At 44.2% G+C, this 24,488-nt stretch overlaps 1 protein-coding gene across 1 annotated transcript in view; it reads right to left on the bottom strand.

Moving 5' to 3' along the window:
- MEP1B (meprin A subunit beta) overlaps window positions 1–23,455 on the bottom strand; it is a 48,339-nt gene extending 24,884 nt beyond the window's left edge. Inside the window, exons 1-6 of the mRNA XM_055124823.1 lie at window positions 23,410–23,455; window positions 21,554–21,619; window positions 21,329–21,460; window positions 9,858–9,902; window positions 9,728–9,771; window positions 5,081–5,159 (exon numbers count right to left, since the gene is read on the bottom strand). Of these exons, the coding sequence (XP_054980798.1) occupies window positions 5,081–5,159; window positions 9,728–9,771; window positions 9,858–9,902; window positions 21,329–21,460; window positions 21,554–21,619; window positions 23,410–23,455 (412 nt within the window). The remainder of the gene's footprint in view (window positions 1–5,080; window positions 5,160–9,727; window positions 9,772–9,857; window positions 9,903–21,328; window positions 21,461–21,553; window positions 21,620–23,409) is intronic.
- Between the last annotated feature and the right edge of the window lie 1,033 nt (window positions 23,456–24,488).

Raw genomic sequence — 24,488 nt, 5'->3', positions numbered from 1 at the left:
TGTTTGAGTTCATCTTAGTTTATAACATGGTAAGTGTCAGAGGCAGAACATGTAGAGTCAGAGAGGGAGCTTAGCAGGCTGTGTTTGCTTTGCATGGCGGATGCCAGGATTGATCCGGACACCTCATGGTCCCCCAGGCCATGGTCACAGGAGCACCCCTGAACCACTGAGCACTGCTAGGTGTGACCCCATTTCCCCTGCAAAAAAAAAATCCATGAAGTTACCATCTATATACACTACACTATAATCACCAACTAATTCTGGTTTGCATCCTTATTTAGAGACTCAAATAAGCAAACCTAAGTAAGAGCATTATAAAAAGTACAGCCCTCTGCCAAGATAAGAGCTGCTTAGACCGAATGCCTTTTACTACCAAGGGCATATCACAGATGCACAAAGTCTCCAGCCTCTTGGTGATGATCCCAGTCCCCTGACTCTGAAGGCTAAGGCAAATCCTGGGCCAGCCTGTGTGTCAATCCAGCAGCTGTCCAGGATTAATACCCCCTTTTAGCCTCTTCAGGTCTAAGTACCTTGACTTTCCTTTCCATCCTTCCTCTTTCCCTTCATCCTATACTTCTTCCCTCTTCTTCTGCCCCCCACCACAACCCCAGATTTTTGGCATTCGGGTGGGAATTGAGGTTTGTTCACTGGGAGCTACAAATGGCTGCTTCAAGTGCCCGCCTTTCAGAATTGCAGATACTATGAGAAGTTTCTGCTGAAAGACTAAAGCCCTGCTGGATTTCTTTCATATGTTCACCCATCAGAACTTTAGCAAGAATGAGTTGGACTTCTGTGCATAAATATAGGTCTCTGTATCACTGTCATCTCATTGCTCATCGATTTGCTCGAGCAAGCACCAGTAAGTTCACCATTGTGGAACTTGTTACTGGACTTGGGCTGGAGCGATAGCACAGCAAGTAGGGCATTTGCCTTGCATGCGGCCGACCCGGGTTCAATTCCTCTGCCCCTCTTGGAGAGCCTGGAAAGCTACTGAGAGTATCCTGCCCACATGACAGAGCCTGGCAAGCTACCCGTGGTGTATTTGATATGCCAAAAACAGTAGATGAGTCTCACAATGGAGATGTTACTGGTGCCCGCTCGAACAAATTGATGAGCAACGGGGTGACAGTGACAGTGACAGTTACAGTGAGTTAGACTTTCCTGACATGCCCTCCAAAAAGCTTTAATTGGTATTTTTGCTATGTGAAAGAGTTGGTTGTGTTAAGGAACCTCTTCATCTGAATCTTCTGAAGATGCCCTCATTCCCTAAAATGTGAGGAAACTCTCTTCTCACTCTCAGCACTGCTGCAGTGTTAAAGAGGACAGACGTTATCTAAACAAGGTAGAAAACAAGTTAGGGGCTGGAGAGATAGCAGCGGGTAAGGCACTTGCTTTGCATGCAGTTGACCTGACACCACACCCAAGCCCCAACAGGAGTGATCCCTGAGCACAGAGCCAGAAGTCCTGAGCACCATCAGGTATATCCCCAAAACAAAAACAAACAAAAATAAATTTAAAAATAAGAAAGAAAGAATCAGTCCAGAGAGCTAGTACAGGGATAAAGGTGATTGCCTTTATCCTCTCATTAACCCAGTTCAAATCTCCACCGTCAGCACTACATATGTTTCCCTGAGCACTGCTGGGGGTCATTCTTGAACACAGAGCCAGGAAAACTCCCGGAGCACTCTCCAGTGTGGTGCTGTTAAAAATAAATAAATAAAAACCAAAAAATAAATAAATAAATGAATAAAAACCAGAGGTCAGAGAGATAGTACAAAGATTAAGTAAAGCATTTGCTTTTTGTGTGGCTGACCCCAAGAACAGAAGTAGGAGTAGGTCCTGAGCACCACCAGGTCTGGCTCCAAAACCCAGAGCACTGCAGTCCTTTCCCCTCCACCCTCACCCACCTCCCAAGAGAATCAAAACTGAGAACTAAAAAATATTTAAATTTTTTAAGTCTAATAAGATAACTATATAGCATGAGCCAATGCAACAATGCTACACACAAAAAAAGAACACAAATGTTTAAACACTGGAGGTGACTCAAAGGACTTGTGCATATCCCCTCCATGCAGGGGACCTGGGGCTAATCTCTGTGCCCGATGGTACCACTCACTGCCAGAAACTGGAAGTGGTACCTGAGCGCCACAGAGCATGGTCCTCTCCAAAACACAAACAAAAATCTCTAAACACTACAGCAATGACTATATGAAAATGTGTGTAGTTTGGGTTTTTTTCCTTTGAAGGGGGTGCACCCAGCAATGATTAGGGGTTGCTCCTAGCTTTGGACCCAGGAATTACCCCAGGTTGTGCTTAAGGGACAGTATGAGATGCCTGGGATCAAACCAGGGTCAGCTATGTGCAAGGAAAACACCCTTCCACTGTACTATTGCTCCAGTCCCAAAATGTGTGTAGGTTAAATGGTAAGATCAGACTAAATTTTTTACTTGTTTCAATTCACATATATAAATATATACATATGTGTATATTATATATATATACAATCTAATACACACATATATGTATATATGTAACTTATTTCTGGAAATGTTTATCTACTGTTTGTAATATGCCAGAGATTGTATGTGCCTCAGATTTATAAGATGAAAAATAGCTATAGGGCTAGAGCAATAGCACAGCGGATAGGGCATTTGCCTTACATGGGGCCAACCTGGGTTCGAATCCCAGCATCCCATATGGTCCCCTGAGCACTGCCAGGAGTAATTCCTGAGTTCAGAGCCAGGAGTAACCCTTGTGTATTGCTGGGTATGACCCAACAAAGAAGAAAAAAAAAAGCCACTATCTTCAGGTATCCACTATGCTGCTTTAAAGTATTATTTAAAAATAGGAACTTAAAACTCATGAGGTTAGGATAGTTCTGATTTAAATGCATGGCAAGAAGAGCCTGAGAGAGTCAAACTCAACTTCAATGAGCCGTTTGTTTGTTTTGAGGTGAGTGCTCCTGGTTGTGGTTTGCGTTGGTTTCTTTTGTGTATGGGGGGGGAGCGGGGGAGCGAGTGAAGATGGTTCTAGTTTTGTTCTGTTTTGTTGGTTTTTAGCACTGAGGACTTAGCTTGACACCATCTAAAAGCAAAAACAGAGGGCAGGAGCGAGAGTACAGGGGGTAGGGCGTTTGCCTTGTGTGTGACCAACCAGGCTTCGCTCCTTAGCACCACTTACGGTCCCCTGAGTACCCACCATGAGTGCTCTCTGAGTGCAGTCGAGAGTAAGCCCTGGGCATTGCCAGGTGTGGCTCCAAAACAAGACAAAACAAAACAAAACAAAAAAATAGAAAACAGGAAAATGTGCACATGCCAGAAGCTGAAAGTGCAATCCCCAGTGAGCACATGGTGTGAGCCCTACTAGTATGTGCCACACCAAGAGCATGAGCCTTAGCACACACGTGGCAAGCACCACGGCTAACGGAGTGAATGGCCCAGTGAGCACCGTGGCCAGGCTTGTGTGCAACCCCAGTCTTCACAACATCAGTCCGGAAGGGACTCTGAGAGAGTAGGTCGGCTGGAGGTGACGCAGCGGCGTGGGTGGGGTATCTGGGCACTTTGGTGATATTGAGGTGACTGTATATAGCAATACCATAAATGTCAACATTGTAAACACATAACCATAATAATAATAATTTTTTAAATGAGGGGAAGAAGAAGAAAGAAGGTAATAAAATAAATAAGCAATTAAGCTATTCACTGACAGTACTTGACATTTCCACCACAACCAGTGACACATATTTCAAATTCTGTAGCTCCAAATTGAACTTCCACTGTGCCCCTCTGTCCTCCCAGCTTCAAGCCTTGTTTTCTGGTCATGTTATAGCCACTACCACCACCCAGGTACCTCAGACTAAATTCTGGACACCAACATTTATTTACCCACCTTTGCCTCTTTGTCTCTTCTTTGTCTCATGAATAATACATCTCCTCCACTGCAACTAGTGACAACAAGCCCTCCTGCACAATGACACTTCTGGTAGGTCCCCTTTACACTGCGTACCCATATGCCACAGCCTTTCACAAGGGAAAGACTCTAATTCTCTGTCCAACTTGGCCTATCTGCTCTCACCCTATTTTCCTCAATCCCAGGACAAACTCCTGCTGGCAAACGCCCAAGCCTTTCCATTTCCCAGGGAACCCATCTCCTGTTCTCAGGGCTGTGCTAATCCATGGTGCCTTTCTGTGGAATTTTTTAAAAATTGACATTGAGTTAAACACCCCTCCAATGTGTTTCTATAGCTACTAATGCTTGTTCATGCCATTCTATCATTATTTGTTTTTTATTTATACAAATATCCACTGAAATTGATGAATTTTAAAGGAAGGTTTCCTTAACATTTTAAGGAAAGGATCTTTAAGTAAAAGGAGAGAGGGAGGAGGGAGGAATAAATGAATGATGGAGGGAGGGAGGGAGAGAGAGACAGAGAAAGAAGCAGAGACAGTGAGGTGAGAAAGAGAAGGGAGGAAGGAAGGAAGGAAGGAAGGAAGGAAGGAAGGAAGGAAGGAAGGAAGGAAGGAAGGAAGGAAGGAAGGAAGGAAGGAAGGAAGGAAGGAAGGAAGGAAGGGAGGGAGGGAGGGAGGGAGGGAGGAAGGAAGGAAGGAAGGAAGGTCGGTTTTGTTCCTTAATCTTTATGTTTCAAGCATAGAACAGGCAATACAACAATGTTGGTTGAATTAATCCATTCATTTGTCAGAACTCAACAAATACTTAAAAAGAATCACATAAGTTCTCAACATGCTACTAGTTTTTTAAGCGAACATCCGTAACCAGAAAAATCAATAAATACCGTACATTACTACTCTTGAAAATACTGCAATCAAGGATCTAAGGCACTTAGGTAGGGCACGTGAGTAGGGCAACTGCCTTGAACACGGCCGACCCAGGTCCAATACCCCGCCACTCCATATGGTTCCTGGAACACAGCCAGCAGTGATTCCTGAGTCAGACAGGAGTAAGCCCTGAGCACTGCCAGATATGAACCTTCCCCACTGCCAAAGGGAAAAAGAAAAAATACTGTAACCCCAGTGTATTAGAAACAAACATTAGTTATGGAAGCTCTAAAGTATATACGAACCCAAGCTATCTTCTAGAACATAGGGAATGGTATGTGGCCATCTATATTTATCTCCAATGATGGAATTCTTCTCTTGTGCCTGTTAGAAAAAAAATGAAAGAAATAATTGAATGTATCAGATAACTAAATGAATTATGAAACTATCAATAGCTAATATAGAAATAAATGATGGTAGGGTTAGAGATATAGTACAGGAGGTAAGCCATGCTGGTTGTCTTGCATGCTGGCTAAACTCCCAGCACCACATATGGTCCCATGAGCACTACCAGGGGTCACTCCTTAGCACTGAGCACAGCTGTGTTCAAGAAAGGTAAAAAGGAAGGAAGGAAGGAAGTACTTTAAATCTTCCCAGGCAGCTTAAACAAACTATATGTGCATGTGCGTAAGATAACATTGCCACAGGTAGCTTAGGTTTATTTGGGTTACTCCCATTCCTGTGTTTATTTGTAACTACTTTCTTTGTACTCTGTTGACTTGCAAGTATTGTTTTCCTCTTCTCCTTAGGTTCCTTGCATAGTTTATTCAGAGCAATTCCTTTTTGTATAGGCACAGGAAGACAGTAAATGCTATGGTTTTGTAATGTGGGAGTTAATTGACTCTAAATGATATTTGCCTCCTAGGCATCTGTTATCTCAACCTAAGCCTCAGCTGCCCTAACTTCCTAGCACCCCCAAAAGCAGGGCCCCAACAAGGGACTGGATGGACTCAGGGCAAGCAGTGAGCGATGTGCTATCCTGGCATCGAGATGGGTCTGGCCAAAGTGCCTAATGCTTAACTATAAGTTAAGAGCTTGGTCATGGACAGATGCTGTCATGATCCAAAAAGCAATAACTAGATTCAGACCCTGCTAGGGTTAGGAATGATTAATCTGGCCTGAGAACTGTAGTCTGAGTCTGTGGCAAGATGTTCCCAGGAGAGCTGCACTACAAGCCTCAATGTATCTCTACTGTGCCCATACAAAAAGGATATTTACAAGTTAACAGAGCACAAAGAAAGAAGTTACAAATAAACACAGACAAATGGGAGCACTGTGATAGGAGTAACCCAAATAAACCTAAGCTACCTGTGGCAATGTTATCCTACACATGTGTATCCTGCTTTTTAATCATATTATGACAATTTCTAGGAAGAAATCACTACTTCCTGTTGTTAAAAGAAAGTAATAGCAAAATGTCTGTCATCTTGATCTCACAAATATTAGAAAATTAGCACATTCACTAGATGAAAGCCTTAAAAATCTTTTCAAAAACTTGAGATGTTTATAATAGAAATCAAATACCATTTTATTTGTATATTCACACTGTGAGCAGGATGAATACTTCTGGAGAATCACACAAGAACAGATCAATTCATAATGAAGTACAAAGGTCTTTACCTTTATGGTGCTAATATCTTGTGGAAAAGCAAACATTTCACAAGCACCCAAGTTTAAACAAGATAAAATTAACTGTAGTAGAGGAAATGAAAGGGGAGGTGTGGACAAAAGCAAAAAGAAAGGGAGGCCCATTCGATAAAGTGACTAATAGGCTAAAGAAGCTCTTAGAAAGGATGGCATTTGGGTGAAAGAACAATCTCAGAAAAGGCCAGAACAGAACGTGCCCAAGGGAGATGATTTAAACAGAGGCACAGCAGTGGCTCTGATTCTGAGAGGGTCTATGACTGGTCTTGGTATATTTCTTTCTGTTTGTTTGTCGTAGGGTGTTTTTTTTTTCTTCTGGTTTTTGAGCCACACCAGATAGCACTCAGGGCTTGCTCCTATCTCTGTGCTCAAGAATCACTCTTAACAGGCTATAGGGACCATATGGGGTCCTGGAGATTGAACCCAGTTAGCAGTGAACCCAGGTTAGCTGTGTGCAGGGCAAACACAGTACCCAGGGACTCTGGCCCCATATGCTCAGCTTGATTCAAGTACGGTTTCTGCAGGTTTACTTTTGGGCCACACCTGAAGGTCCTCAGGAACTACTCCTGGCTCAGCTCTCAGGAGCCACGCCCTGGGGTTTTCAGGGCTCTGCAGGTGTTGTCAGACAGGAAACCATGGCTACAGAGCCGCTCCAACCTGCAAAGCTCTCCACTGAGCGAGTTTCCTGTCTCTCAAGTGTGTTTTGATGTCAGTAGCCTAAGGAGTTAGGGGAGGAGAAAGAGAAGAGAGGGGAGGGGAGGATGGCGAAAGGAGTAAGAAGAGATGGGAGATGGTGGGAGTTAAATGATTCAAAGGCTTGAAGGCTGTAGGTCACTCGAATACTATTACAGATACAATAGGAAGCTGTTAAGGCTGTTCAATCAGGAAATGAAATGGCATTATGGCCAATGTAATAGATCACTTGAGGGCCAGAGAGATAGTTCCAGCGCTGAGCACATGCGGAATGCTGCAGGCTAGTGTCAATCGCTGCACCACACGGTCCCCCAGACTCTGCAGGGGACAGCCCAGAGTCAGAGCTGTGCTGTGGAGGATGGGAACAAGGAGTAGGTTTGCGCTTATATTTCAACATTTGAAACAGATCAATTGGGTGGGAAGCAGGATTGGCTGAGGTATCTGCTGGAGGTTGGAAATGATGGCACCGTGCATAGAGTGCCTGGTCGGATGGGAGAGAAGAAGAAGAAGAAGAAGAAGAAGAGGAGATTTTGTTTCTTACTCAGTGGAGTGGGATGTGGGATTAGTGATGATTTATCCTAAGAGGGAAGAACAGGGAGGGGTAGTTTGTGTGAAAATCAGAGTTGGGTTTGATATATCTTATAGATATCCAAATGGAGTAGAAAAAAAAAGGCACTTGGACAGACCAGAAAGGGTTAAGGTTGGTATTTGAGCGTATTACTATAGATATGGCACTAAGATCCCTAAGGCAGGTGAGATCAAAAAGGAGAAATTGGGGTTGGCGGGGGAGGGGCAGTAGGAAGCCGGCCCACGAATTGGCGGAAACAGCTCAAAGAGCTAGAGAGCCTGCTTGGCATACACAAAGCCCTGAGCGTGATCCTCAGCAGCGTGGGAACTGTCAAACACGGCCCAGCATGTCCCAGTGGCTCCTAGCATTGATGGTCCAAGCAGCAAGCACATCATCAGGCCCCCAGGGCAAAGTCCTGCCACACATTTAATCAAGTATCTCTGGGAATAACCAACAAGCCCCCACCCAGTACATGCTTGGGAACACCCCCACCCCCGCCCCACCACCAAAAAATAAGCAAGCCTTGGACTAAACTTTGGACCCAGTAGCCCTGCATCTTGAAGTTAAGAGTGGGAACATGAGGGATGTGAATAGCATGTCAACAGGCATGATTATGGCAACCAATTCTCCTAAGTTCTATAAACTAAGTAACTATGTTCATCAGTGCGCATGAGAGAGAAGAATCACCACTTAAGTAGTACATTTAAGAAAACCGCTCTTGACAATACTATTCCTAGTTGAGATCAAAGTAGTAATCCCAAATTCTCTTTCTGGGGCCAGAGCAATAATAGTACAGTGGATAGAGTCCTTTCCTTGCATGTAGCTGATTTAGGTTAGATCCCCAACCTCCCACATGGTCTCCCAGAAGTAAGGCCTATGTGTCACTACTGGGTGTGTGACCTATAAACAAAAAACAACCACAACAATTTTCTTATGGAAAAAAGCCAAATCCGTTGAAGATATTTTTGCAGATTCAGTTTAATTTTGCTTCAACTAGATCAGAGAGATTTCACTCAAAAATTAACATATTGACATAATGGAACCTCATCAAGATGTCAAGTACTCCCAGGAAGATCAATCTCTGGACTCAGAGCTTTGCAGCCTTCTCAGAATGGGGGTAGGAAGAATCCCTCCCTGCTGGAAGCCCAGCAGCCTCCACCCACCCCTGCCACCCTCCAGCGTGGAAACAGGCCAGCTCCACAACTGAACCTTATCAAGCTACCAAGACACCAAATCATCCCAGCTCCACAGCTCTTGTAGTGTGGCATATTCAGCCATGTGACACCTCCGAATTTCACAATACTGACAGCTCAGTAGGAGAACAGCAAATTTGATGGGAAAGTTGCATAGAAGCCCACCAAGCTCAACGGGCAAAAACAGTTACACACAAGGCCCAACTAGCACCAGCCAGCTCAGTAAACCCTCAAACCATGACTCTAGTGACACCATTGTGAGAAATAACAATGATCACAAATGGACTTCTTTTAATCTATTTTTGATCATTCCATTTGTCATTTTGTTGTAATAAGCAATTGTGCCTGCTAAGGGCGCGGACTTAGGGCTATGTGAGAACTGGGGACATTGGTGAAGGAAAGGTCACATTGAGGGTAGAATTGTTACTGGGACACTGAATGCCTAAAACAACTATATTGCGAACAACCTTGCAAATCACAAATTTTTTTAATTTTAAAAAATAAAAATTAAAAGGTTATATTGCTCTAAAAATAAAAATCAACTACCTGAAATAATAAGATTGATAAGATTGATGAGCGACAATATGACTTTAACCACATAGAAATCTGAATAATGATGATGAGGACACTATTATCTGACTCAGAGTGCAATGTATCCACTGAACTGTCACCATGGCTCTGTACTTCAAGCAATAGATGGTTCATAGCAAAGTTCATGCTTATGAATCATTTTTAGACACTGTATTCTTAGTTTGCAGGGATTAACAGGATGTTCTTTCATTGTTTTAACTTACCTCATCAAGTCTGATGTCTCCCTCAAAAAGATCCAGTCCCAATTCTAAGAGGGAAGGTAAAATTTTCATTAGCAAACTAGATTCAAACACCCCATTTAATAAAAGCTGTGAACAAATAAAATCCACAAACCTTCATTGATATCAAATATGTCCTTGTCAATTCCACCGTCCACATCTTTGAATAAAGTAACAGAAAAACATATTGAATGTCACACTTATGAAAGAACATTTTAGCCAGTTGCAGAATTAAAAGTAAGTCCATTTCTGTAGCCTCAGTGCAAAGTGGTTATAAAGCGGGCCTGGAACAATAGGATAACAGGCAGCGTGTTGCTTTGCCCAAAGCTGACCCAGACTCAATACTGGCCACCTCATTGCAGCCTCCCATGTCCACCAGGAATGATCACCAAAAGTAGTGCCAGGAGTAAATCACAGTCCGCTGAGCACCGCTTGGGTTAGCCAAAAGCAAACGACAAAAAGGTGATTATGAAGCTTTCTGATTCAACATGTCAATTGACTGATTGATTGATTGAGAATCTCTTATGAGTTAAGTTTGGAGCTAGGAAAATTTTGCCATTTTACTCTTACCCTGTTCATGTCCCTTGATTGCCTAATGACTTCAGATAAGAAATTGATCATTTTTTATAGTAAGTTTAATTTGGAAGATTAATGTAGATGACTAATAAGAAGAAAGTATATATTTAAATTGGCGAAATCTGTCTAATTTCCCTATATATGTATATTCTTTGTGATCAGCTTATCTTGGAAGTTTCAAACAAAATACTAATTGGAATATGAATTACTCTTTTAAGTTGCAACAGACTGGAGAATATGACCAAAATTCAAGTGTACTACTGAATAGATTATCTGATTTGACATAAAAATAGGAAAATAATAGTAGCAAGATTCTATGTAATATCTATGCATCAATTATAATGTTCAACTTTCCTATCATAGCAAGATTTTAGATAATATCTATGTGTCAATTACTATGTTTGACTTTCTTATACCGCCATCGATTTTTCTGTTGGGTATGTGAAACCTCAGAACAAGAGCACTAAATTTTTCTTCAAAATATCCAAAGAAGTCAGTGTTTGTTTAAATGCTCATCAACCTTCAAAGCAATATGCATAATGCTTAGTAATAAATTGTCTTAAGTTATTTGGTTCTGCTTTCTATTATCCAAATAACTACCATTAGCTGTGACTGACAGAAAAATTCAAAATAAACTCACCAAAATTTTCTGCAGCTGACTGAGAAGCAAACATAAAATATATATATTAGTACCATGTCCATGATATAAATGGCCTTCTTTATCAATATTTATTCATTTTTCTGTTGCTTTCATCATAATCTTTTATATTATTTTATATAATTATTTTATATATACCCATGACTTCTTTTTTTGCTTTTTGAGTCACACCTGCCGATACACAGAGGTTACTCCTGACTCATGTGCTCAGGAATTACTCCCGGCGGTGCTCAGGGGACCATATGGGATGCTGGGAATTGAACCTGGGTCGGCGGCGTGCAAGGCAAACACCCTACCCACTGTGCTATCGCTCCAGCCCCACGTTCTTTATTCTATGTAAAAATGAAGCTGGCCAATATATAAAGATAAAAGTGGGAGAAACACAAAAATAAGTGCCCAGATTGAAATCCAGACTATATGCTCAATGGAAAAAAATGAAATAAATTAGAGAAGTGTCTTAGTATAACTAGAAAAAAAAATACTAATGACTCTGACAGTAAATCTGAGTAATAGTCAATATTCTACCAACTCATAGCAAAGGTGGAATAAAAGACTCTGACTTTCAAATAAGTATTTACTTTAAATGTACTTTTCTAAAGGATTCATGGAGCAATATTTTGTCAGGATGGCTATTTGTAATTAGGAGGCTACTCCTGGCTTTTTACTCAGGAGTGGCCCCTAGTGGTACTCATGGAACTGTATGTGATGCTGGGAATTAGAATGAGGGCTGCCTGAATGAAATATATCTCTCTGGCCCGTTGGAGCAATAATTTCAGAACACTAAATTATTAGGACCAGACAACGCAGCAGGAGCACATGTTTTGCACACAGCAGGCCAAGATTCAATTCCTGGCACCACACCCCCAGCATAGGCAGGAGTGACCCCTGAGTGTGGAGCTGGGGGCAATCCTTGAGCACCGCTGGTGGTGACTCCAAAACACAAATAAATAAATAAACACTTCTTTACTGTAATGAGATGCTACTATAATTCACAAAAATCCTTTCAAAAGAATTGCATTCAAGAACTCATCAATCATAACTTACGTTGTAGTTTTTTAAGTTTCTTTGTGGTGCCAGGAATCAATCAAATCCAGAACCTCACTCCCCACCCAATCATAGTTTCTTATTCCTCTCAAGATATTGCCTTCAAAAACAACACAAACTGGGGCTGGAGCAGTAGCACAGCGGGTAGGGCATTTGCCTTGCACACGGCTGACCCAGGTTCGATTCCCAGTATTCCATATGATTCCCTGAGCACCACCAGTGGTAATTCCTGAGTGCAAAGCCAGGAGTAACCCCTGTGCATCGCCAGGTGCGACCCATAAAAGGAAAAAAAAAAACATTTAAGGGAGGGGGAATAATTGGCTATACATTATAATTTCCTTTTGGTGGGGGAATCACACCCAGTGGTGCTCAGGGCTTGCTCCTGGCTCTGCACTCAGGAATTACTCCTGGCAGTGCTTGGGAGACCATATGGGATGCTGGGGACTGAACCCGGGTCAGCCGCGTGCAAGGCAAATGCCCTACCTGCTGTACTACCGTTCTAGCCCCATAATTTCCTTTTATAAAATACTGAAAATAGAAACTTCACAAGTGACCAAATGAAATCCAGACTGTGCTCAATGGAGAAAATGAAGTAAATTGGAGAAGTGTCTTAGAATAATTAGAAAAAAAAAAACAGTTGACTCTTTGAAAGTAAATCTGGGTAATAGTCCAGATGCTACACAATTCATAAAAAGTTCAGTTTACCTCTTGATATTCAGACTGTAGCACTGTAGCACTATTGTCCTGTTGTTCATCAATTTGCTCGAGCGGGCACCAAAAACATCTCCATTGTGAGACTTGTTGTTACTGTTTTTGGCATATTGAATACGCCACAGGTAGCTTGCCAGGCTTTGCCTTGAGGGCGTGATACTCTCGGTAGCTTGCCGGGATCTCCGAGAGGGATGGAGGAATCGAACTTGGGTCGGCTGCGTGCAAGGCAAACGCCCTACCCACTGTGCTATTGCTCCCGTCCAGACATATACTTAAATACTAATGTTATTTGGAGTCTTTGGCCAACAGTAGGGATGAATGAATGATTCACTTTTTTTTACACTAACAAGTGCCTTAACTGTCTCACACTTTAGCCACACATTGGCACACACTCACAGACAAATGTCAAGCAGCAGTTAAAAAGTTATCAAGTACTCTCTCAAATTTTAATATCTTAACTGGTATCTCTTAGTATCATGGGATTAATGAGATCACTGTAGGTCCTGTCCATAGAATATCAGCTCAATAGTACTTATTACTGTTCTTATAAAAGCCAACTATAGATTTACTCCCAGGCATTTGAAACTTATTAAACCTTGAGTTGCTTTACTGTATACACTCCCTGTCACTGTAGAAAGATGAGTCAAAACTAATAAATAGGAAAAAAATCCCATGCATGCTACAAAACTTTCTAAGCATTTGCTGTACTAGTGACATTCATCATTCACGTTTTTAGTTACTGTAACAACATCCTTCTTTTCATTCAGCAGTAAAAAAATGGCACATTTCACATTTCCCATCTAATCAAAAGAAATTGTGGAGTGGTAGGTGCCGCACAACTAGAATCCCTGAATCCCCGCTCCCCACCACTCCTACCCCACCCCAATAAGCCTGCTCTCTATTTTTAAAAAGTAGAGGTAGGGGCCAGAGCAATAGTACAGCAGGTAGAGTGCTTGTCTTACATGCAGCCCACCTGGGTTCAATCCCTGGCATCCCATATTGTTCTCTGAGCACCACCAGGTGTAATTCCTGAGTGCAGAGCCAGGAGCGTTGCTGAGCATCACTGGTTGTGACCCAAAAAGCCCCCCCAAAAAATAGTCCCGGGGAATAAAGAAAGAATAAAGGAAACTTGTTACACAACAATAAAACTGAAATGAAAACAACAATTTTATATCAATAGCTATGAAACTTCAGTTGACTTCTCATTCCTTACACCCTGCTCACCCCCACCCCCCAAAAAATATATTCTTAGAGTAACATACTGGAACACCTAAATATCTAAAAAGGAACAAACGGGCTACTCTTTAATGAACAATCAGCATCGGTGCTGGAGAGATACTGCAGGAGGTAAAGTGCTTTCCTTGCATGCAGTCGTTCTACACCTGTGACCACCTGTACTCCACAGAGCACCACCAGGAATCATTCCTGACCACGGAGCCAGGAGTAAACACTGAGCACTGCTAAGTGTGCCCTCTCCCTGCTAAATAAGTAAATAAATAAGTAAAAATTGTATCAACTGCCCTCAACTGTCTATTTTCCATTTATTGTTTCCTTACCAAGCCAGAAGCCACTAGAGTCGCAAAGAGCAGCAGGGAAGGCAGACCCCGCAAATCCATGCTGTCACATCCAGTTGGGAGTTGCAAATTATGAAATACAGGTGATCCTTTACTTTTTAAAAGGCAAACATCATAACATTGAGCCTTTGATCTCAATGATCCATCTTGCAGGACAGCTTCCTGGATATCTCCAGTCAAGGAGTTAAAGTCCAGGGGTCAGAGCAATAATACAGCAGGTAAGGCCTTTGCCTTGCACACAGCTGACCTGGCTTGGATCCCCGGCATCCCATATGGTCCCCCGAGCACCTCCTGATTCTACTAACAATTCCTGAGTGCAGAGCCAGATGTGGCCCCAAAACCAACCAAACAAAAAAGCAATGTTAGTGATGAGGAGTTAAAGTCCAGTCCCCAGGGTCCAGGGAGACAGATTAAAGTGTCGCACTAAATCCTCTGCATGCAGAAACCTCAAGTTCAATGCACCAGTCCCCAAACACTCCTGGGTATGTCCTCTCCACCAAAAGCCAAGAAACAAAAGGCAATGATAATTTCCATTTAATTTTAAATTTAAATTTAAATTAAATTTCCAATTTTTAATTTCCATCTTTCAAAGAGTAAACATTTTTGATGCTAGCTACCATCTAAACCCATCAATATTCCCAGCTACCTCCACTGATTTTTATTGATCATTTAATGGAAAATTATTGAAGGGCTGGAGCGGTAGCACAGCTGGTAGGGCGTTTGCCTTGCACACAACCGACCCAAGTTCAATTCCCAGAATCCCATATGGTCCCCAGAGCACCAACAGGAGTAATTTCTGAGTGCAGAGCCAGGAGTAACCCCTGCACCTCGTCTGGTGTGACCCAAAAAGAAAAAAAGGAAAGAAAAAAAGAAAATTATTGAGTTATAAAAATGACTAATGAGTTGGAAGTATGGGTGGATATGTAATATTCAAAAAGGAAAATAGCAGCATATTTTATTTCTGAAAATTCCCATCAAACAAAGACAAGTAGGAGCTGAGCTAAAAAGCTGAGAATGAGGGCCGGAGCGATAGCACAGCGGGTAGGGAGTTTGCCTTGCACGCGGCCGACCCGGGTTCGATCCCCGGCATCCCATATGGTCCCCCAAGCACTGCCAGGAGCAATTCCTGAGCAATTCCTGAGTGCAAAGCCAGGAGTAACCCCTGAGCATCGCTGGGTGTGACCCAAAAAGCAAAAAAAAAAAAAAAAGCTGAGAATGAGATGGCACAAAGGAGTGACGAGCAGGCTTTGCATGTGTGAGTTCAAGTTCAATCCACAGCATTGGTGATTGCAGCCCCCATGAACCCAAGGACCACAAAGGTGGCCCTAACAGAGGCAGGAAGAAAGCAAAACAGGCTGAGCATATGCTTCGTATGCTAAAGACCAGCATCTATCCCCAGCATCACCTGGTCCCACAGCACTTCAGGAGGGTCCAACCAGCTAGGAACAGCCCGTGAATACTGTAGGGTGAGGTCCCCAAACAAAACAACCAAAACCAACAAGACTAAGAATAATCACTGGTTCTCACATTAACTAATGTTCCCAGCTCTCAATTTTCTCTCGCCCTCTGTCCTGGATGACTACTCTTCATAGACAACTTGCTCTTTCTTTATTTGAGGAAGTGGGGGTCACACCTGGCAATGTTCAAGGGCTACTCCTGGCAATAGTACAGCAGGTAGGGCTTTTGCCTTGCACTGACCAACCAGGTTCAGGAATTACTCCTGACTATATGGGATGCTGGGGATTAAACCCGGGTTGACCACATGCAAAGCAAACACCCTATCGCTCTGGCCCGACAACTGGCTCTTTCAGTTTCTAATTTCACTCTCAATTTACTGGTGTACAGGATACTATTGAAATAGTCATTCCCCCGCTCAGTATTCCCTTTCAGCATCAAGAGTGGTCTCTGTTCCCATTCTATCCTAGAAAAAGGATATTAAAAGGCTTGGGGGAACGCCCAGAAGGCAAGTGGGGTGTTGTTCAATGTGGTTCTGGGATCACTCCTTGTGGTACATGGAGGACCATGTAGTGCCTATGTCAACGCCAGGCCTCCCGCATGTAAAGCGTATCCAGTCGCTACCTCCTGGAGCTCCCAGTCCATTGTTTACATACTTTCAAAGCATTTGGACAGGAACTCCATAAGCACCAACGAGTCATTCCCACCCTCCAAAGATCAAAGTTCAATAAAGTTAAAAGTAGGGAGACATGGTCAATTCCCCATATGCTCTTTGGAGTCCCCTAGTCCAGGAAACTTGTGGAATCCAAAGCAAAACAGGGTAAATCTCCAAGGAAATAGTACTATAGAGAAGAAAGCATGTCTTAGCACAGGAGCCCAACTCCTGTGAGGTCAAAAAAAAAGTCAGAGTTCTCAGAGAAAGTCTCACACTTAAAGGGCCATGAGAAGAGGAAGAAATCCCCTACAGTGACTGGTTTGGCCTGAGCCTCCTGCACACAGAGCATGTGACCCAGTCAACTACTGAGCGCTCGCTCTCTCTCTCTCTCTCTCTCTCTCTCTCTCTCTCTCTCTCTCTCTCTCTCTCTCTCTCTCTCTCTCTCTCTCTCTCTCTCTCTCTCTCTCTCTGTTGTAGCTGGGTTTTCAGGTCATGGTGTGAACGACACAGTCAGAGAGACAGTAATGCAAGTGCAAAGGAGTTTTATTCCAGTTAACTGGGGTCAACTATCTCACCCACAAAGTGGTCTCTCGATAGTGACCCCAACTTCCAAGTGCAAGCAGTGTATATAGGTTCCAACGTTGAGCAAGCACTATGGTAGCAGTGATCAAGCAACAGTCATCAGCTATTCGTCAACATTTGATAACAGTCAGTTTCTGGGCTGGTGCGATAGCACAGTGGGTAGGGCGTTTGCCTTGCATGCAGCCGACCTGGGTTCAATTCCTCCACCCCTCTTGGAGAGCCCAGCAAGCTACCAAGAGTATCCCACCCACACGGCAGAGCCTGGCAAGCTACACGTGGCATATTCGATATGCCAAAAACAGTAACAAGTCTCACAATGGAGACGTTACTGGTGCCCGCTTGAGCAAATCGAAGAGCAACGGGATGACAGTGATACAGTGACAGTGATAGTCAGTTTCTGATTGCTTCAAAAAATGGACATAGTGACCTTTCATGCTGATCTAGCAGTTCCTTACCAGAGATTGCAAGTTTAATTTCTGGGAAACAGAAACTTAGGCCTAGTCAAAACTTTGTTAACTGTGCCCTGTCATGGCTGTAGTCTGACTCTAGGTCTGGTTTTCGGGTACCTAACATCGCTCTCTGTTTCACTCTCTTTCTCTGTCTGTCTCTCTATCTCTCTCTCTTTGTCTCTCTGTCTTTATCTCTGTCTGTCTCTGTCTCTCTCTGTCTCTGTCTCTCTGTCTCTCTCTCTCTCCAGATCTTGTTCTCCCTTTATTTGCCAGACTCTTCGAGATCATGAGTTCACTGCCTTCACTAGACATGGTGATTGTCACCACATAGTATCATTGACTTGATTGTCACTCAGAGTCATGGTTTAAGACAAAATGTTGTGTATAACAGTCTATGAACAGCATGACTACAAATCAGTCACATGCTTGGTACTAAGAAAACAGCAAAGGATCAGAAATAAACTTTCCAATTTTAAAAATCAAATTGACTTGAAACTGGAAGGGAAATTTTCACTCCTGTACAAGATGGTCATATTTCAAATCTCTGTGCAGATTTCATGTAGGGAACTCTTAAACTGGGAATTAGCCCACAAAGAAACAGTGGGGGCGGGGTGGGTTGCTACAGCATGAAGAGATAGGAAACAGCTTCCTCTCGTGGTGTCAAAGACTCACTAGATCGTTCATGAAGTTTAGCTGCCCTGATCCATTTCAGTTGGCTCTGTTCAATGAATAAGTCCCCCCGAGCTAGAACAGGTCTAGAAGGGACATGCACTGACACTGAAAGAGGAGGGACAACAGAGGCTGCTCCCAAGTGATACCTGTCTGTGTCCTTCATAGACTCTCCAAGAGGCTTGACTCCCTCACACTCACACTTTTATCCTCAGGCCTGCAAATACCTTGCAGAGATTAATCAGTCCTGTGCTCTGATTGCTGTTGGGTGGTACTCATTACCCATGTTTAGAATCCTTTATTTCTACATCTGCCTCTCCAAGTAACGAACTAGAAACCAGTCTCATTGGAGACTATAAAGTCAGTCGATGGTGCTCAACAGATGCACGGAGGAGTGGAGCCCGTGACCAGCATGCCAAGGCCCCGTGTCTGCTCCTGGACACTGCAGGTTTCCCGCCAGCACCCAGCAGCACTAGGTCCAAACTCGGCCCCCTGTCATGAGATTACTTATGGCCAAGAGTGGTCCCCAGACCTAGAGGAAAGCTAGGTAGACACCATCACCCCCCAAACAAGAAATAAAACCAATAAATAGACATTTTGAAAGGGCTATGAATTGCAATTTATAGAAATAAATTTAAGTTAGTACCTGGAATATAGACCAAACTGACTGTAAAAGATTTCCTGAACAGAAGAAACGTCTGGAGGAGGCTGGATCCAGCACAACTGTAGCGCATGAGGTCGTGAGTTACATCCCGGCAGGGCGCCGCAAGCCGAGTGGAGCCCAGCAGCCTGCCACGTAGAATGCCTGGTGCCGTAACCTAGTGCGGGATCTCCTACTCACTGCAACAAAGTGTTGCTAGAACTACAACCAAGCCAACACCACAACTAAAGTGTGTGTGTGTGTGTGTGTGTGTGTGTATGCAACCACTGGGGAGCAAGACAACTCTAAAGTGTCAAGCATGTGATTAAGGGTGCAGCTTCTCATAGTCACAACAACAATAAAGGAAAGGGAAGAAATGAATACACTAACTTTAAAAAAATTAAAGAGGGCCAGGCCAGTGATAGACCAGCAGGGAGGGTGTTTGCCTTGCATGCAGCCGACCCTGGTTTAATTCCTGGAATCGAATATGGTCCTCCAAGTACCACCAGGAGTAATTCCTTGTGCAGAGCCAGGAGTAACCCCTGAGCATCGCTGGGTATGAACCCCCCAAAAAAATAAAATAAATAAAATAATTGGAGAAGTTGGGAAATTTGTTCAAAAGGCTGGTGTACATGCCTTGCATTCACAAGGTCCTGAGTTTGATCCCCAGCAGTCCACAAGCCCCTTGAATGAATGGATGCTAGCTGGTGATGACCAGTGCTGGGTCCATGCGGCACAGCATTGCTGGTCCCTAGCATTAGCTGTGTCACCAGGAGCAGCCCCTGGGCCTGGGAGCACGACAGGTGAGCTTCCAGCTCTCCCTCCCAATAAACAAGCAACTGTTGGATAAACGGAAGGATTCTTTCTTGACCATATTCATGCATCTACAGAGAACCACAGCCAGGCACTGTGCTAGTGCTCCTGCTTAGGCAGTGTTCACGGGGACATTGACAGCGACTCGGTTTCTCTATCGCTCGAAGAGGTGTTTGCCAAGTGACAAGGTCAAGCAGTGATACTCTTTTTTTTTTTTTTTTTTGCTTTTTGGGTCACACCCAACAGTGCACAGGGGTTACTCCTGGCTCTGCACTCAGGAATTATTCCTGGCGGTGCTGGGGGACCATATGGAATGCTGGGAATTGAACCCAGGTCGGCCGCGTGCAAGCACCCTACCCGCTGTGCTATTGCTCCAGCCCCCAAGCAGTGATACTCTTGCTCATGGTCTTTATCTAGAGCTAAGAAACCAATTGGAAAGGGAAGACGGGTTCAGGACGATTGGAGAAGAAGGCAGAGAACCTGGTTAAGACAAGTTTTCCGGGCCACCAAAAGTGCCTGATGGGTCAAAAGCAAAGGGAGAGGCTGGAGAGATAGTACAGCAGGAGAGGAGAGATAGTACTGAACCTGACCTGTCTGGGTCAGTCCCTAGCATGCCATTCAGTCCCTGGAGCTCTGCCAAGAGTAATTCCTGAGTGCAGAGTCAGGAGCAAGCCTGAGCATTGCTGGGTGTGGCCCTAAAACAAAACTAAACAAAACAAACACACACACACACACAAAAGGAGTGAGAGGAGAGTGTCCCCACTGTGCTGTGTGCTTGGTTCTGAGTCCAGAGCTCCCAGCTGCCCATCAAAGTGCAAGAGGGATGGCTGATTCCTCACACACGCCACAGGACTGACAACACTCCTCTACTCTGTGACTCTCCACTCTGGCTTTGACAGGTGCTTCTGTGGGTTCAGGAGTTGCTGGGGTTCAGGTGCTAGCTGTGTGTGGTCTGAAGAACAAGGTGTACTTGGAAATCAGTGAGATATGACTCACTGTGGTTTGAAAGAATAAAACTGGAGTCGTATCATAACTGATGGTGTGGTGATGGTTATTGTGGGTTTCTCCTGGTGGTGCTCAGGGAACCCTGCGGTGCTGGGATTGAACCCAGGTCCACAGCATGCAAAGCAAGAGCACTAGCTTTTAAAACTATCTCTCTGCTTCCTTCGAGTCAAAATTTAAGCTCCTGGTCCACGTTTTCAAGGAGTTTCTTACTCAGATGTTGATGTCATTATTGTTATCTTTTTTTTTTTTTATTGAATCACCATGAGAATAGTTACAAAGCTTTCAGATTTAAGTCTCAGTCATACAATGATCAAACACCCATCCCTTCACCAGTGCACATGTTCCACCACCAAGAACCCCAGTATACCCCCCATCCCCCACCCCCCACCTGCACGCCCTACCCACTGTGCTATCGCTCCAGCCCCTGTTGTTATCTTTTAATACCTCTTGCATTTATTGATATTCAGGTCAAAAGACCTTTTCATTGTGGGGCAGTGATTTTATGATAGCAAGGAGATATTTGGAGCTGCAGGATAGAAATCAAAGGTTTTTGATAAGGAGAAGGCAATTCATCTGATAAGGGCTAACAGCCAGGCCTGAACCCAGAACCAGAAAACCAGAGAACACCTACAAATCCACCATCTGGGGCACCTGCAGCAACCATCCCTGTGATCCAGGATCGCTGCTCAAGTGTCTCCCTGGAGAAATCAATGACTCCCCTTAGCCCCAGCCCTGCACTGAGGGTCAAGGCTCACCTGCCATGGAGATCTCCTGTTGAGGTCTCTGAGGCTTCATGCCAATGTGAAAGCCCACCACACCCAGACACACAGCCCCAGTCACTGCTTCAGACAAATAGACAGAAGTACAGGCTGCCGCTCCACCTATATCTAGAGGAAAAAGAGAATAAGGATCATGGACCTCACGGCTTGGCCCCCAAATCAGTCTTGAATTGAGAACTCATTCGCTTTGCTTTAACTTACCTATATCTCTGAAGAGGGCTGTATCATTGATAACACTTTGCATAACAAAGGTATTTCTCAGAATGACTTGATGAACAAGGGGGGAATTTAGAAGGGAGGTGACAGCAATCCTACCTTTATTTGGGATTTGGAATTCACTTGGAATTCCTTCTAAGCTCTAAAACTCATCTTCTTCCTCCCTGGACACCAATGACATCCATCAGGAGAGACACAGCACGGGGCCGGGGGTTGCATTGGGGAAGGACAAAGTGGCATTTCCAACATGGTGGAAATTTGCTCTCCTCCTAGATTTCTTTTTTTTTTTTAATATTTTTTTTTTTTTGCTTTTTTGGGTCACACCCAGCAATGCTCAGGGGTTACTCCTGGCTTTGCACTCAAGAATTGCTCCTGGCAGTGCTTGGGGGACCATATGGGATGCCGGGGATCGAACCTGGGTCGGCCGCGTGCAAGGCAAATGCCCTACCCGCTGTGCTATCGCTCCGGCCCCTCCTCCTAGATTTCTTAGGAGGTCTCACTCAGAGAGTAGTATTGGACAACCAGAGACATAAAAGAAATTTGTTTTCCACTTGGTACCTGCCACCTACAGTGTACAAATTCCAAGCCTTGCAAAAAGCTCTATTGGCACTTGGGTTCAAGTAGCTCCCATTAGAGTGATTGTTTCAGCCCTAAATCTCAGAGTTTCCTTCTCTTTTTTCAGGTGGAGGCAGCTTCTGCCGACTCGAGGGCCCAGCAAATATGAGTCTGACCCGGCCCTGCGAAGCCAACGAGGGACTGAATCTCCTGACCATCTTTCAGTTCTGCGTCTGTTACCAGTGGCTAACCCCATCCCTGGAGGATTGCCCTGAGGGTGCAGCTATAGGGCCACCCGGCCTTCCTGTTTGTGAAGGCCTGGCAATAGCTGGTTGGATCCTCTGTGGTGTGGTCAGGAAGATGATCAGCCAGGAGTCAGAGCAGGGGAAGTGGTCTGGGTGGCTGGGACTCCCTGTCACTCTTCGCCAGGCAATCCTTGCAGTTCTGGTGTCAGTTGTCTCTTCTGACAGGCACCTCACGTTACGTGTTAGCCATGTGAAGGGCTGCAGACAAACCACAGTACATAGGACGCTTAGCTTGCACATAAGATTGACCCGGGTTCAATCTCTAGCACCCCATATGGTCCCCAGGCCCAGCCAGGAGGGATCCCTGAGCACAGAGCTAGGACTAAGTCCTGAGCACTGCCAAGTGTGTCCCCAAAGCCAAAATAAATATAAATAAAAATAGAATCAGAGAGAGCGAGAGCGCAGGAGGTAAGGCACTTCCCTTTCTAATGCAACCAGCACCACATATGGCTCCCCAGGCAGTGCTGGGCTCATTCCTGAGCCCAGAGCTAAGAATAGCCCCTCAGCACTGCTGAGTGTGACCACACAAACAAAACAAAAAACAAAGCAGAAAAAGTTTTCTGAAAGTATTCATAACTATAGCACAATTTCTACCTAAGTTCCATTTTAGGAAGAGAGAGAAACTTGGGAAATTATTTTGGAGCTCCTCTGAGAATAAATGTCTGAAAATAGAGAAAGTTTTGCAAAGAATTGAGAGGAGGAAGTGTGTACTCATGGCTATGGAGGAAGAAAGTGGTGTGACTTCTTTTTCTTGATCTTAGATACTACATGTATATTTCAGATGGGTAATAATAGGGCCAGAGAGAGTGGGTAAGGTGCCAGTTTCTTCCCATCTGTGGCTCCTATCTCCGGCTGCATTGCCAAGGACACTCCCTACACCCCGCCCTCCTCCTCGTCTCCAGAACACACTGTCCTGAGTCTGTTTCCAGGTTCTGTGTTCCAAGAGCACTTACCCTCCCGTTACTGTCTACTTCAACTTACCTTCCAAAGGCCAGGTCAGCCCCCTCTGGCAAAGCTCCTTCAGCATCAATGCCCCAAAGTAGAGAGAGACAGAGTACAGGGGAAATTGGCTGCCATAGAGGCGGGGTGGGGGGGGGGGTGGGGGGAGTTGGAAGGCAAGGGGGGGAGGGGGCTACTGGGAACATCGGTGGTGGAGAATGTGCAGTGTTGGCTGAAACTCAAACGTGAAACCTTTGTAAGTGTATCTCATAGTGATTCAATAATAATAATTTTTAAAAAGTGGGAGGAGTCTCTAGTTTCCAAGGGTGACTGTCTTTGCCGTCTATAGTGAAATGTATTCGCACAGACATGCCATCTTTTCAGCCTAAGTTCCTTGAAGACAGAATGGTCCAGTACCCTTTACCCTTCGGCTATGGTTCTTAGAGTGATTTTGTTGGACTGCAGTTTTGGTTTGTTACTTAACAAAAGCTCTAGGGTTTTTTTTTTTCCAAGCAGTCTAGAAATGGCATGCTACATAAATAGCATTTTCTCTGTCTTCTTTTAGTCATTCCCCACATTCTCATAGTTCCGTGTTTAATTTCTATAGTGGGGTGAGGAGTAAGAGGAGACTTATGGGGTTTTTTCAATTTCATTTTTGGGGCCACAGCCAGCAGTGCTCAGAGCCTATTCAGGAGCAGTGCTCAGGGTACACTCGCAGCAGTGCTCAGAGGACCATGCAGTGCTGGGGATCAAACAGGCAAAGCATGCATTTTAAGTCTTGGAGCTTCTCCCTGGCCCCAGTGTCTAGTTTGGGAACTTTTTTTTAGAAGGTAGGGGGCAGATTACGTTTGAAATCAATCCTTATTAAGCACCTAGTCTGGATGACGTACTAGAAATATAAACTTCAAATACAATATCTGCCTTCCTAAATTTTTCCTCCTCGCAATCACCTTCATGTTACTTCTTCAAGCTTGCAACTATATTATAGGAACTAGTATTTAAATCATTCCAAGAGTTTCTGGATGTGATGACACCAGATAGATCCAAACTACAAGGACCAAAGAGGCCGCTTTGCTCTGAGGACAGGGAGTGGACAGACATCTGATGTTCCCTCAGTCGCT

Source organism: Sorex araneus, chromosome 2, assembly GCF_027595985.1.
Source record: "Sorex araneus isolate mSorAra2 chromosome 2, mSorAra2.pri, whole genome shotgun sequence".
NCBI lineage: Eukaryota > Metazoa > Chordata > Mammalia > Eulipotyphla > Soricidae > Sorex > Sorex araneus.
The sequence above is the reverse complement of the archived record's forward strand: the minus strand, read 5'-3'. Positions and strand labels throughout refer to the sequence as shown.